The sequence below is a fragment of the Canis lupus genome, chromosome 30, assembly GCF_003254725.2.
Source record: "Canis lupus dingo isolate Sandy chromosome 30, ASM325472v2, whole genome shotgun sequence".
Lineage (NCBI taxonomy): Eukaryota > Metazoa > Chordata > Mammalia > Carnivora > Canidae > Canis > Canis lupus.
In genome coordinates this window covers 29,682,346-29,695,996 of record NC_064272.1, presented here as the reverse complement: position 1 = coordinate 29,695,996, position 13,651 = coordinate 29,682,346, and the positions used below count along the sequence as shown (strand labels likewise).

The following is a 13,651-nucleotide window of genomic DNA, read 5'->3' as shown; positions in this document are numbered from 1 at the left end:
AGGTGGGGACAGATGACCAAGGAGATGGCTTAGCAGCAGTCCGGGACTATTTTCTGGGTTCAAGCTAGGTCACTGTTTCTGAAGCTAAGTGTTTGGAGTTCCCAGGGGTTCAGGGCCTCGAGTTACAGGTGCTGGGGCCAAGGATCACAGGGCTGAGACATTTCAGGACGTGCTGAGAGGATGCACACGTCTGCCCCTCCACCTCTCCTGGCTTACATTCCTAAGACGGTGCAGGGTCAAGGGGTTATATCCTGGAGACAGTGGTGGCAGATGCTTTCAAGGCCAAAAGCCCGTCTTTGGGAATCCCAACCTCACCCAACCTCACCGTATAGTCATTAATCACCTTTTCCCCTCGAAGTCAAGAAGTCAGATCGACTGCTGCCGGCAAGATGATCTGCGGCCCTCGCCCAGGAGCAGAAGGCTTTCAGCTTTATTGACACTGTCCTTGCGCTGTCCTAAGCTCCTTCCGTGTCCTATGTCACTCACCTCTCAACACCCTCATTGACAGAGGCTGCCTGAGGCTCAGAGGAGTTAGCAGCCGCCTAAGGTCATGTGGTCAGAAAGTACTACCTGCTAGAGTTAGAACCCAGAAAGTCTGAGCTAGAAGCCAGAGTACCCGGCTCCCCTCACATGGGCCCGGCACACACAGTCCCCCACCTGACCACACAGCAAGCATATGCACCAGATGGACTATCGTCTCCCATGACAGATATGAAGTGGGGCTCACAGAGGTAGTACCACCAGGCCGGTATCACCCAGCAAATGGGTGGCAGGGTGGGCCTGGGGTGAGGATCTCCAGGGCTCCCCTTACGTGTCCTGCAGGACCCCTCGGTTAAACCTGGCAAAGGTCAGGTGTGGCCAGGGCTGCAGAGAAGAAGGCCCTGCCCAGAGGCTGGAGCCGCAGACCTGCCTGGTCCCTCCCTTGGGAAAGGACAGCAGAAGCCTGCTCCCTGACACTCATGCATCTGGTTCTGTTTCCGTTCCCAGCCACTCCTCAGAGAGCTTCGAAAGGTCACTTTTTTCCCCTCAAATTCAAGTGGTTCGGGAGGCAAAGCCCTAGCTTCCGGACACTGGAGGCTCCACCCCTTCTGGTAAGATGTTCTTCTGGTTCCCATCACTGTGAAATCAGGCCAAGGCGCCGAGATGAGCATCTTTCACTATCCTTTGCTGTGTCCAAACCCAGCCACTCAGGGACCGATGCCCAGAGAGATGAGTGCCAGTGGGGACAGGGCATGTATCTCAGCAGGAAAGAGAGGACACATTCAGATTGGGTCAGCAGATGGCATTTACAAAGGCAGAAAGGCTACGAGAGGGATAGTGTAAGGCCAATGAGAGGTGATCTCGCTGCGCCTAGACCGGAGAGGGAGGGGAGGCAGTCACCCCAGGGGAGCTGTGACTTTGGCTGGCAGGAAGGGAAAAGGTCAGTGTGGGGTAGCCCTGCAGGGAGGAAGCCGGGAACAAAATCCCCTGACCTCCCACTCCTCCCCACCCCTCACCTGCTGGTGTCCCCGATGTGACCTGGGGTCAAGGGAGCCCAGTGATACAACCCCAAGGGCAGCCTCGAAAAGGAGAGTGGACCTGGCAGGGCAGACAGGAGCCATGAAGCACAGGGGCCTGGTACTGGCATTCAAGAAACAGGTACCTGGCTTCCATACTCACCACTCAAACACCTGCTGGGGATCCGCACTTCCTACAGAATAAGACCCAAATTAGCCCGGCATTCAAGGCGCTTTCCACTCAGATTCCAACCTATCTCCCTAATGGGAAGGCTATTGGCGACTCACATGATCTATCTGCACAGCAACTCTGTATCTTGATGAACATTTAAGTCTTAGCATGATGAACATTTCATAAACAAACCAAGTTTGCCCAGATGACACAGCTGGCAAGTGACGGGGCTGGAGTACGAACCCAGGTCCCCTGAAGCCGAAGCTTACGTGTTCTATCATCCTGTATCCTCACTGACTCCTCAGTGCACAGACTGGTGGACAGTCCTCGGCTCATCCAAACCCTGCCCACCTCACAGAAAGGGTCTGGATAAAGGGAGGGGATGGGGTAAGGAATATGGAAGGTGAGGATAATGTATGCTGGCCTCTAGGTTCTCACTTCACTCTCATAACAACCCTCCAGGGCAGGGATTGTCCTCTTTGTCTGGGCTTGAGACACTTCCACTTCAGCAAGGTCAAGGAACTGAGTTGTGGTCACAGGGCAGTTCCTGTCAGAGCCAAGGCCGGACCCCAAGAGAAGCTGGATGCCTGGCAGACAGAGCTGGCCCTCTGCGAGCGGCGCCTGCAGGATCCTCGGTCCCATCCTTCCGGCTGACCCGCTAGCGAGCTCCGTCTCTGGGCACCTGCAGTTGCCCCTGCTCATCAGGCCTGCGGGCTTACGCACATCTACGGAAGGCCACTGTCAGATGAAAATACGTTACCGGAGAGAGAAGCGTACTAGGCGAATGGCATCAGGCCACTCTCAGTGTTATCAAACGGTGTGTGAGAAAGAGAGAGCTGGGAGGGGCCCAGGGGCCCAGATGCCACCGTTAGAGCTCAATCCCCTTGTCTGTCAGCAGGGTGCTGAAAGCATGAGATGCCAGAACAGGGAGGCTTAGTGGGAAAAATAAGGATGGAGGTCTGGAACCAGGGAGAGCAGGCCTGCTGGGTCATTTTGGGGAAGCTCCCTCAAAGGTGTCCTGGTGGGCAGCAGAGAGATGCAGCATGGTGTGATGGGAAGATGATTCGAGAGATGTGGGTTTTAGCTCAGAGTGGTGTGCTGCATGGCTGTGCGTCTCCAGGCAAGTTACTTGCCTCCCCTGTCCCCCGGAACTTCCCTTCCTCCCTGTAAAAGGAGGGGGTGCACGAAATGTTTATTATATCCTAGTCCAAGACTCTGCAGCCCCATAAAGGCCCCCTTTACCTTCTAATTGCTGAGTCACCAGAGAGAGGAGCTCCTCCTTTTCATGCTTCCCACTCCAGCTGGGGCTGAGAATCATGAGGGTCGCAGAGGACACTGCAGGGATGAGCCCCGTGAGGCCCTCCCTGGGGGTCCCCACATTCCCAGCCCACGATCAGGTGCTCAGAGGAGGCCCATCTGCTGACATCTGCCTCTCCTACTAGCACAATTAACTTGCTACTATTCCTGGCAAATGACAGCAACCTGAAGCAAAGCAATTAGGGTGAAAAAGAGGCCCAGCTGCTTGAAGCCAAAGGAAAATAAACAGAAGGCCCTGTGCGTATTCCACCGCCAAGAGGAGCGATTCTTCACAGGATGATTAGCACTTCCAACTGCAGTCTCCTCCCCTCTGCTGAAGGCAGAGAAGTGACCTGTGAGCTGCTGTTGTTCTCAGATCCCACTCTCCCCTGGAAGTATATGGACCTCACAGTTCATCACCTCCTCATCAAAGTTTCCCCTGGTCACCTGCGCAGCCTCACCCCCTGCAGGAAGTGATAGCCCTCTGCTCTGAAATCTTCTATGAGTTTTCCTCCAATTGATCAATTTATTCATTCATTTTTCTGACATCTGTTGAGCACCATTCATTCATTAAATAATTAAACCCCTACTATGGTCTAGTCACTGTTCCGGGTCCCGGAGATACAGCAGTGAACAGACAAAAAGTCTCTGTCTTCATGGAACTCAAGTTTTAGTAGGAGGAAATAGATGCTAAAGAAGTAAAAATATAGCATGGTAGACGATGCTAGATGCTATGGAGAAAAATAAAGCAGGAAAAGGGAGTAGGAACTGCAGAGAAGGGGAAGATAGACTTTAAGGGGAGCAGGGCCAGGAAAGTCCTCAGAATGAAAGTGACATCTGAGCAAAGGCCTGTAGGAGGTGGGCAGTCACCTGGTCCCGGCCCTGGTGGCGCCGCCTCTGGCCAGTCACACACCTGCTTGAGAAACCTCCGGAGATTACAACAGGATGAGAATCTGAAGTCACTTTTGGTATCCTGTACTAGGTATTGACTGTTGTATCAAGTATTAAGTGTAAACCTTTTAACTGACAATTAGTATAACTGTGGGTGGCTTCTGATTTTGTTTTTAATTCTGTGGATTGTGTTTAAATTCCAAAGTATGTTCCTGATTGTGAAATACTAAGCGGTATTGCACAGTTGTCACTTTATTGAATGTGTACAACAGTCCCATGAAATTGATAAAGCATACCCTTGTATAGCTTCAGGTGCTAGAATTTTTTTTTTTTTTTATTTAAAACTTTTTTTTTTAATTTTTTATTTATTTATTGATAGTCACACAGAGAGAGAGAGAGAGGCAGAGACATAGGCAGAGGGAGAAGCAGGCTCCATGCACCGGGAGCCCGACGTGGGATTCGATCCCGGGTCTCCAGGATCGCGCCCTGGGCCAAAGGCAGGCGCTAAACCACTGTGCCACCCAGGGATCCCAAGGTGCTAGAATTAAAATTGATCTGTTATCACCAAAAAAAAAGGGGGGGGGACTAAGTAAGGGAAGTATGCCTGGCATGGGTACCTGTGCAAAGGCCCTGCAGCTGGAGTGTGTTTGGCGTGTTTAAAGTACAGCAATGAGACCAGGGGGAGAGTGGTAGGAGACAACACAAGAGAGGAAATGGGGCAGGGGATCCTGAAAGGACTTGGGCTCTCACTTGAGTGAAATGAGGAACCACCCAAGGGTCTGAATGGAGAAGCAGCAAGGTCAGCCTGGCATTTCATTAGGATGGCTCTGGCTGCCACATGAGCAGACTGAAGGGAAGCAAGCAAGCAAGCAGGCCCTGGGTTGAGCGTAGGAAGTTCTGGCTTCTCCTTCTGCCTCTGTCAGGCAGGCTATAGAACCCAAACAGGATAGTTTCCATGAAGAGGAGAGCTTGGGGTGCAAGGCTACCAGGGTCAGGGTCAAGGAGAAAGTGTATGGAGAACTGGAGACAGCTCCAGAGAGTTGGGCTGCAGGGCTGCCAAGGAGACTCAGGAAGATGCTCCTTGCCGCATTAAGCTGTGTAGATCTTTCTGGAAGGATAGACTTCTCAGAGTGGGCCTCTGGGCTGGGATGGAGAGATTTTTAAACCCTTCTGGGTTTAGTAACCCCTGTGTCTCTGTATATTTGTCCCCGCTGCACCCCACCTGGTTTGGCCTCCCAAACCACACCTTCACCCAGAGGTAAAGTCTACGGTGCCAGGGTATGAGAGCCTGAGAATCCCAAGTCCTTGTTCCGGGTCCTTGCTCTTCCACTTGACTGGCTATGTGACTTTGGGTGACTCATTTCAGCTTTCTGCTGGTTTCCTCATCTGCAAACAGACATGGTGACCACCCTTGTGGAGGGTGGTGGACTGTGGAAGGAACAGCACGGAGCCTGAGCCGTGAGGCCAGAGAAGGTGGGCTGGATTGTGAAAACCTCCCCCCACACTTCGTGAGAGGGAGGTAATCTCTGTGACAGTGCAAACCCCCTCAGGGCCTTAACAAGTCATTAGCACCCTCAGGGAGCAGGCCATTAGAATCTCAGCTAGATCCTCAGGCAAGGGAACCCAGGACAGTTAATTTTCCTATCATAGGGGGAGTGGAAAGGACTGGGTTTAGGGGAACAGGTAAACACTAAGAAAAGGTGGTGCAGGGGGAAGGGTGACAGGGAGGGGAGTGTTAAGGAGACTGGCAGAAACACCTGGTCCATCTCAGAATGTCAGCGAAGCAGGGAGGCAGCCACGGAAAACAAGCATGTGGCCCTGGGTTCAAGGCTGGGGCTCTGCTACTTCCTTGTCATGCCTCTTCCAATCACGTGACCTTTGGGTGTTTGGGTTATTTAATCTTTAAGAGCAGAGGTTTTGCCAAGCTGCAAAACCACTTAAAATTCTTAGCTTAAATAAGTCAACTGTGGGAAAGCTCACTGTGAACAGTGTCATTGTTATGCACAAAAGACATCTCAGAAAAGGCTGCTCCGGACCAAGGAATAATACCACCACCGCAGGAGCCAGCAGGCCCTGTCTGGGCAGGTCCACACAGCCAGCTGCAAAAGGTGACATCCACAAGCTCTGTAGGTTGAGAGAACAGATGAGTAGATGGATCTCAAGATTGCAAATCTCAGGGTTCACCATTAGGAGTGAACAAGGAAGAGAGTGCTCTGAACTGTTCAGAAAAATTATCCATAACTTGGAAATAGGTGAAAGGACTGCTTGTCGTTTCAACGTTGCTGTGGGGCAGGGTTGAACAGCCAAGAGTTATTTAATTCTCTCGGGAAAAACGAAATGCCTCTGTTTTAGAATTCACTATTGACTAGAGTCCCGACTTTGTGAAGCTACCTGCTAACTTGTCGCTGCATGTATATATAGGCTGGTGCGTGTATGTGAAGATCCAAAGGATTTTACTCCGGTACAGAAACCCAAGTTATGGTTTGTAAGGTCCTGTAAGGTTCTGTAAGCTTTACCCCTTATCTTAGCAAACTAATTTCAGTAGGTCTTTTCCAACCAAAGACATAAATCTCGTCTCTCAAATATTCCTCTGAACCAGCTTTACCATTGTTTCCTTTATTGACGAATTAAATAAACCTTTGATATGTGATAAAAATTATACTTTGACAAAATCAAAAAGTGAGGGGCTCTGTTATGCCCTGGCACGGGGACACAGGCTTTGGGCAAATTGCTCAGCCTCTGGGCCTCACATACCTCATCTGTCTGCCATGAAGCGAAGGTACCTAACTCCCAGGACTGAGGGCTGGAGCGGGAAGACGGATGTGAAAGTACTATGCACATTATTCACAGGATGCAAAAGTCAGAATTTATTGCTGTGATTTAGGCTTCTCCAGTGCTAGCAGGTCCTGGGATTCTGGGGGCAGCAGTCCCCAAGGCTTGGGACATAGGTCAGGGCAAAAGGCAACGAGGGGCAGACCCGACACTATGCTCCATGCTGATGCTGCATACTATACTTCTAATGAGGCTAGGACTTCCCATGGGCCTCAGGTCTTGGAGGATGGAAACAACTGGGGACACACAGGTCATGGAGAAGTTGAAGGACTAGGGTATGCAGGTGACCAGAAATCAGGCCAGGAACATACTAAAGGAGGGACGAGAATCCTCATCCAACACCAGGTTCCGAAGTGGTCTAGCCCTTACAGCCTGGGTTCTATCAGGACCTCAAGATTGGATTCTCTAGGTGGGGAAGCACCCAGGTCAGTTGACAGCACAACAGGATCTCGGCCCCTGCTATCTGCACATTTGTGTGGTTTCACGCACAGAATGATGCCAGTCAGGGGTCCAACGAGCAACGCAGGCAGCCAAGGTCAGCAAGAGCCAACCCTGCACAGAGGTGGGTACAGAGGCAACAGAGTGGGGGGTGGCAGGGAGGAAAGGCATTCCAGGCCCCTAGAATGGCAGGAGCAGAGGCTTGGAAGAGGGAATTAACCCGCAGAATGCGGAGGAGGGACGCCACTGAGGAAGAGGAAGCAGTGAGACCTGGCCAGGAGTGGGCTCCCACGCAAGTGATCTAAAGTCATGGAAGTTAATAATCCACTGCCCACAGGGTGACGGCAAAAACGGGAGCGGGCGAGGGGTTTGCAACTGAGTTCTTTCCCGCCGCCAGCATCCTGTGAGGGGGTGTGGGGAGCCCTCTCTCTCTCACAGGTTCAGCTGTTATGGTCCCTGCAAGCCCTGCCAGCTTCGTCCGCTCCCCAAATGCGTCCGTCCACAGCTGTTCTGCCTTAAAGGCTGGGCTCACCGAGCCTCTTCCCATCTGTTCCAGCCTCCCTCCCCCCCTTCCCTCTGAACCTTCCTATAGCAGCTAATTACCCCACCTGCCTTCTTCACGCACTTGGGAGACTCTCTTCCTTCCTGGACTTAAATATTTTTCCTCTTCCCTATGTTCCCTTTGCCCTGATTTCTTCCATACTTTTATTCCACTGTGAGTTTTTCGTTCTGCGTGTTGCCCTTAGCCCTCAGCGGATCAAGACTAAGTGTGTATCAACCTTTGTTGGTCTTGGGCCAGACTCTAGGCTTCGTGGACCTCTCTAGCACCTACACCTACATTAGGCCTTGCACTGTACCTGGCACACAGTAGGTGCCTAATTCTTGCCAACTGACTGGCAGTTTGATTAACATCGCTTATCTCACTCCTAGCCATGCTCAATTATTGGCCCGCTCACGCACAAGCCTGGGTTAGTGAAATCCCACTCCCGTGGCCCATTCCGCCGGCATTGTGACCCACCACCTCTCCGCAGAGCCCACGTAATTCGAGGGTGCAGACCCCGGTGTCCTCGTTACTCTCTGAATTTCTCCACACACGTTCCTATCACGTGTCCCACCACCTTCCTAGCACAAGGCCCAAGACCTGCAGGTCTCAACCAGGGGGACAGAAGTTCCGAGCAGCTCCGAAGGGCCAGCCTTATGGACTCAGCCGTGGCTCAGGGAAGACTCCGGGTTATCCCCTCCTAAAGGGCAGCCGGGGTCACAGTTCTGGTGTCGTGGAGGCCACAGGCCCCGCGGCGCCAGGAGGCAGCCTAAGGAGGCAGGTCTGCAGGGAGCCCGGCCGCGGGAAGCCGGCCTTCTCCCTGAGCAGCCTCCAGGTGCCCCCCTCAATGGCGTAGAGCAGAGTAAACATGCGGTTGACCGTGTAGACGGTGTCGCCGCGCACCACTGCCGTGAAGAGCGCCCCCTTGCTGTTCACGAACTGGCCGGGCAGCGCCGTCCACTGGCCGGTGGCCAGGTTGAGGCAGTCGATGGCGCAGTGCAGGAAGTCGTCGGAAGGTCCGTTGCGCACCACGTAGAGGCTGTCGCGGTGGGCCACCATGCAGTGGCCGTAGCTCTGCGGGCGCCGCAGCTCGGCCACCGGCAGCCAGGCGTCGGCCCGCTCGGCGTACTCCAGCACGGCCGTGGTGTCTGCCGGCCGCCACAGGCACACGAAGAGGCGGCCACGCGCCTGGGCGCACGGGACGCCGGCCGCCGGCTGCGGCAGGTCCGCCGCGAAGCTCCAGCGGCCGGCGGCCGGGTCGTAGCGCTCCACGGAGCTCACGGGCGTCCTCTGGAACTCGCCGCCGATGGCGTAGAGGCGGCCGTCGAAGCCGGCCAGCGCCGTGTCGTAGCGCGGCTGGTGCGGGCTGGGGAACCGGCGCCACGCGCCGCCGTCGGGGTCGTAGCAGAAGCCCAGCTCCACCACCTCCTTGCTGGCGCCGCGCACGCCGCCCACGATGTACAGCTTGTTGCCCAGCGTGGCCACGCCCGCCAGCAGCGTGCTCGCCTCCAGGGGCAGCGCGGCCAGCGTGCGCCACGCGTCCTCCTCCTCGTCCAGGTAGCACAGCGTGCGCGACGCGTCCTCCAGGAAGCCGGGCGCCGGCGTGTGCGTGCTCACCGCCACGTAGCTGCTGGGCCGCAGCGCCGCCACGTAGGCGCGGGCCTCGGGCAGCGCCAGCTCGGCCGCCAGCTCGCGCGCGCCGTCGCGGATGAAGAGCGCGGCGCTGCGGAACACGTCGTGCAGGCCGAAGGCGGCGGCCGCGTCGCACAGCAGCGCGCAGTTGTCCGACGTGAGGCTGTGCTCCAGGAAGCGCGCCAGCGCCGGCGCCTGCAGGAAGGCGGCGCACTCCACGGCCTGCAGCAGCTCGTCGGCGGCCGCCAGCGCGGGCCGCTCGCCGCGCAGCACCTGCAGCGTGGTGCGGAAGCCGCCGGCGCTCAGCGCGCCCAGGCGCAGCTCGGCGGCGCGCGTCTCCCGCATGCCCGAGCGGAAGAGGCCGCGGAAGAAGCCGCAGTGCTCCACCAGCAGCGCCCGGTCGGCCTGGAACAGCTGGCCGCCCACCCACACCTGCACCGGCGGGGCCTCGGGGGCCCGGGGCATGGCGAGCCGGAGGTGGGGAGGCGCCGGCAGGCCTGGATTCCGCGGCCACCGCCTCTGGGGCTCCCCCGGGGCGGAAGAAACTTCCCGACGGCTATAAATATCTCCCTGTCTAAAGATAGTGCGGCTCATGTGATGCGGTGGCCGGCAGGCTGCATGGCCCTGAGCCCGTGGGCATCGGGAGACCTGCAGGGGCACTCGCTTCCTTGTGGGCAAGAGTGACAGCAGCGACCCTGCCGCGTGCGGGCACTGTGAGGGCTGCCTACAAAGACACCCCTCCCCCCACCCCGTTTAACCTGCACTAAAGCAGCTGTGTGCTCTTGTCCGAGTACTCTAACTCTGACCTGGTAACCTGGGCTCTCAGAATGTGACCGGCGATAGGCACCTATCTCATGGTACTGGGCCGATGGCCATAAAGTGTTTGAAATGAGGCTCCCGAGAATTTACCTGACTTGTCCAAGGTCATTCAGCTGGGAAGAAGCAAGGACGATATTCATACGTAGTCCACCTCGTTGGTTGGGGGCTGAGGGGGTGGATCTTAGGCACTGGAGGGAGAGGCAGAGGTAGAGCAAGATGGAATGGACCAGGCTGGGGACTGGAACAGGTTCTAAAGATTTAATTTACTTCGGAGAGAGAGAGCACGGGCTAGCGAGTGAGCGCAGGGGGGAGTGGCAGCTCAAGCAGACTGGTGCTGAGGCCGGAGCCCAATGGGGGACAATCTCATAACCCTGAGATCATGACCTGCAGGAGCTGAAATCAAGAGTCTGCACCTAACCAACCGAACCAGCCTGGGGGCCCCATGGAGCAGGTTCTAATTTACCTGAACCTCTGCCCCTGACGCTGAGCTAATTCAATCTCCCTTTCAGCCTTGGTTTCCTTCTCTCTAAAAATGGGAGCGTAGAAGGTGAGCATCCAATAAACCTCTGAATGTGGAAGTACTCCTTCAGTTGGTTTTTGGAATGGAAAGCTGATGTCTACTCTTCACCCGTCCATCCATTGCTGTGTAGCTCTGGGCTTTGGGGAAAAGTAAGTAGGGCTGCTGAGGGGATCGTATATATCTATAGATGGGAAGGGGAAGGGCCTCCTGAAATAATAATAGTTAACGTGCACTATGTGTCAGGCACTTTTGTAGACACTTTGACTCCTGTAATCCTTGCAATAACCCTATGAGTAGACACTGTCATTTTCCTTCATTTAATAGTTACCCATGTATTGCTTTAAAAAATAGTACGAGTTTCTATTTCATGGATGAAGAGACTACGGAAGGCACCAAGAGTTTGGTCATATGCCCAAGGTCACATGGCCAGAGAGTGGCAGAGCTAGGACTGGCTTGCAGCCAGTCTGACTATAGAGCATGTGCCCCTAACCACTGTGCCCTGCTGCCTGCCTGTGCTACAAATCCTGGGTATTCACCTCTTGCCAGGAGTTCACAGTTGACAGGAACTTTAGGCTCATAGGGTTTGACTTGACAGTGAAGGACCAAAAGGGGAATTGCCCAGTGTCATGTAGCTTGGGGCAGACAACCCGAGGCCTCCTGCTGCCCATCCCTGGGCATTTTCCCCACTGCAAAGAACTTTCCTGGGTGACCAGCTAAGACTTTGGGGTTGAAAATATCAGGTGGAGGAGAGCTTAGTGATTATTTTCTCCGGGGACCTTATGCTACAGGTGGGGAAACTGAGGCCCAGACCTGGATAGGATGGTATCTGCCATTCAGGACGTGTTCAACTACAGGCTTTCTCCAAGAGGATGGAGTGGCTTATGATGACACAGCCACAGTTGGGAGGGGGCAGGGGAACTTCTATCACTCCTAGGACACACACATATGCACAGATTCTCACGTATGAATCTGCAGACCCAACACAAATGTGCCTCTTCTGCCAGGAACTCCCACCCAGTTCACTCCATCAAAGCAGGTCTGGGATATGGGGACCACTTGTGTGAGCCTGGGAAGCCAAAGGCCTGGAGGAGGCAGCCAGAAATATCCGGGACACTCTGCCCCAGGGACTAGACAGGAAGAGTAGGAGGGGATAGGGAGAGTGGGCAGGAGTCCTCACAAATACTCTCCCAGGCCCTCTGCCAGCCTCTCCTTTCCTGAGGCCAGATACTGGTTGAAAGCATGACTGTCCCCCTCTTGGAGGAAAGTGGACCCTGTGGTGCCCAGTCCTGATTCCTTGCTGGTGGCCCCAGGGGTAGAAGAGAAGGTGTCTGACTGTTCCCATTTCATAGATGATGAAAGGGAGGCCCACAGATGGCATGGGCTTTTCCTTGGTATGCACAAAGATGTGGAACTAGATGGAACCCCGTCTGCTGCCCAGGCCTCAGTCCAGTACTAGCCTTTTTCTTAGGGTAGGGAAAAAGCTGCCTCCTGCCAGGCCCCAGCTAAGGAACAGGGTTGGGGAAGGGCGAAGGGCTGACCCTCAAGGGGACACAGTTGCCTCTCAGATGGTCTGTCTCAGGCACCTGGTGACGGGCAGACACAACAGATTGAACCTCTGCTGGGCCCTCTCCTGAGAGGAGTGGAAGGAGAGCAATTCTTCTGGCCAAAGCTGGCTCCCAGTGTCAGTTTTTCACAAGTCCAGCTCTGGCTTCAGTGGGTTGGGATGCTGTGCACACACTCAGCTCCAACCCTCAGTAGCTAGGCATTGGGGCAGGGGTCACCCAAGGTTGAGGTTCATGGTTCTAAGGCTGGGCTGAGGACAGGCCCTTTGGCCTTGCTCCCAATGCCCCAGTGGGGTGTCGTCTGCAGCTGGTGAGAGTTTCCTCTACCCAGACAGTGAGTGTTCCCTCTGGGACTTGGAGAGGATGAGGGACTATCCTGGCTGTGGCAGCCCACGGAGTTCCCAGGCTCTGTCCGACCTCACACCAACCTCCCTCCACTTTGCACCCCCATACTGTGTGAGGTTCAGGGTGGGGGCAAGGAAAGGGGAGCTGTGTCTGTGTCAGAATCTGAGCCTTTCTAGAGCTCACACCGAGCTTTGTTCATCTTTCCATCCACAGTGATTGGCGTACAGTAAGGGGTCTGTTAAGTAGACTCCTGGGCCCTAACCTAAGTGAGAGTCCCTAATGTGATGGAAGAGACACAACCCTTGTGTCCCAAAAGAGCCCGCAGTCTAATAAAGGACACATAGCCCTGAGATGCCCCCAAGCCTGATGGCGGACCCCTGGCCTTGCCACCCATGGCACTACACAGGGTAGTGAGGAGCTTGCCTGGGCCTGAGGAAGAGCACTGGACTAGGAGTCAAGATTCCCACTGGGCTCTAATGCTGGTACTACCACTAACTCGCAAAAGCTACCCAACCTCTCCAGGCCTTAGTTCTTCATCTGTAAAGTGGAACTTTCATCTGACTTCTAAGGTTCTGTTTAGCTTTGACACCTGAATTTATCATTGAGCAGCCACAGAAATATTTGTCATATTGTGCCTCCAGGGAATGCAGACATAATCACAAAGGGGTCCCAATAGCTTAGCTTTGTGTGGAGTGGGTCCTGGGGTGTTGGTGGCAAGAGTAGGACCTGGCATCTGGAAATCTTCAGAGGACTTACCTGTTTAGACCTATACATGCACCACTTATGTCACTTCAGAGACATCTATTGAACACCTGCAAGTTCACTGCTGGACGGACCAGGTGCCACATCCTCTTCATTTTGAGGGCCCCATATAAGAGCCTTGAAGATTGGAGATAGGGAATAAGGATTGTGCTACTTGTCCTTACAGAAAAACCTCTCCCTTGCCCCTGAGTGTCCAAACTTCTGGCTGCTAAACAATTGTGGCTTCTTTGTAGACAGGTGAGAAATGTGTGCTATTCTTGCCCAGGGGGAGTGGGCAAACAAAGAAACGATCTTTTGTTCCAACCTCTGGGTGGGACACTTTCATGTCATCTCATCTAACCCTTA

General features: G+C 54.5%; 1 protein-coding gene across 1 annotated transcript; it reads right to left on the bottom strand.

Annotated features, from left to right (window-relative positions):
- Positions 1-6,695: 6,695 nt before the first annotated feature.
- Positions 6,696-10,004, bottom strand: KBTBD13 (kelch repeat and BTB domain containing 13). The gene has a single exon (XM_025472465.3). It carries the CDS (start codon positions 9,890-9,892, stop codon positions 8,384-8,386), a length of 1,509 nt encoding a protein of 502 aa, XP_025328250.2. The 5' UTR covers positions 9,893-10,004; the 3' UTR covers positions 6,696-8,383.
- Positions 10,005-13,651: the final 3,647 nt, after the last annotated feature.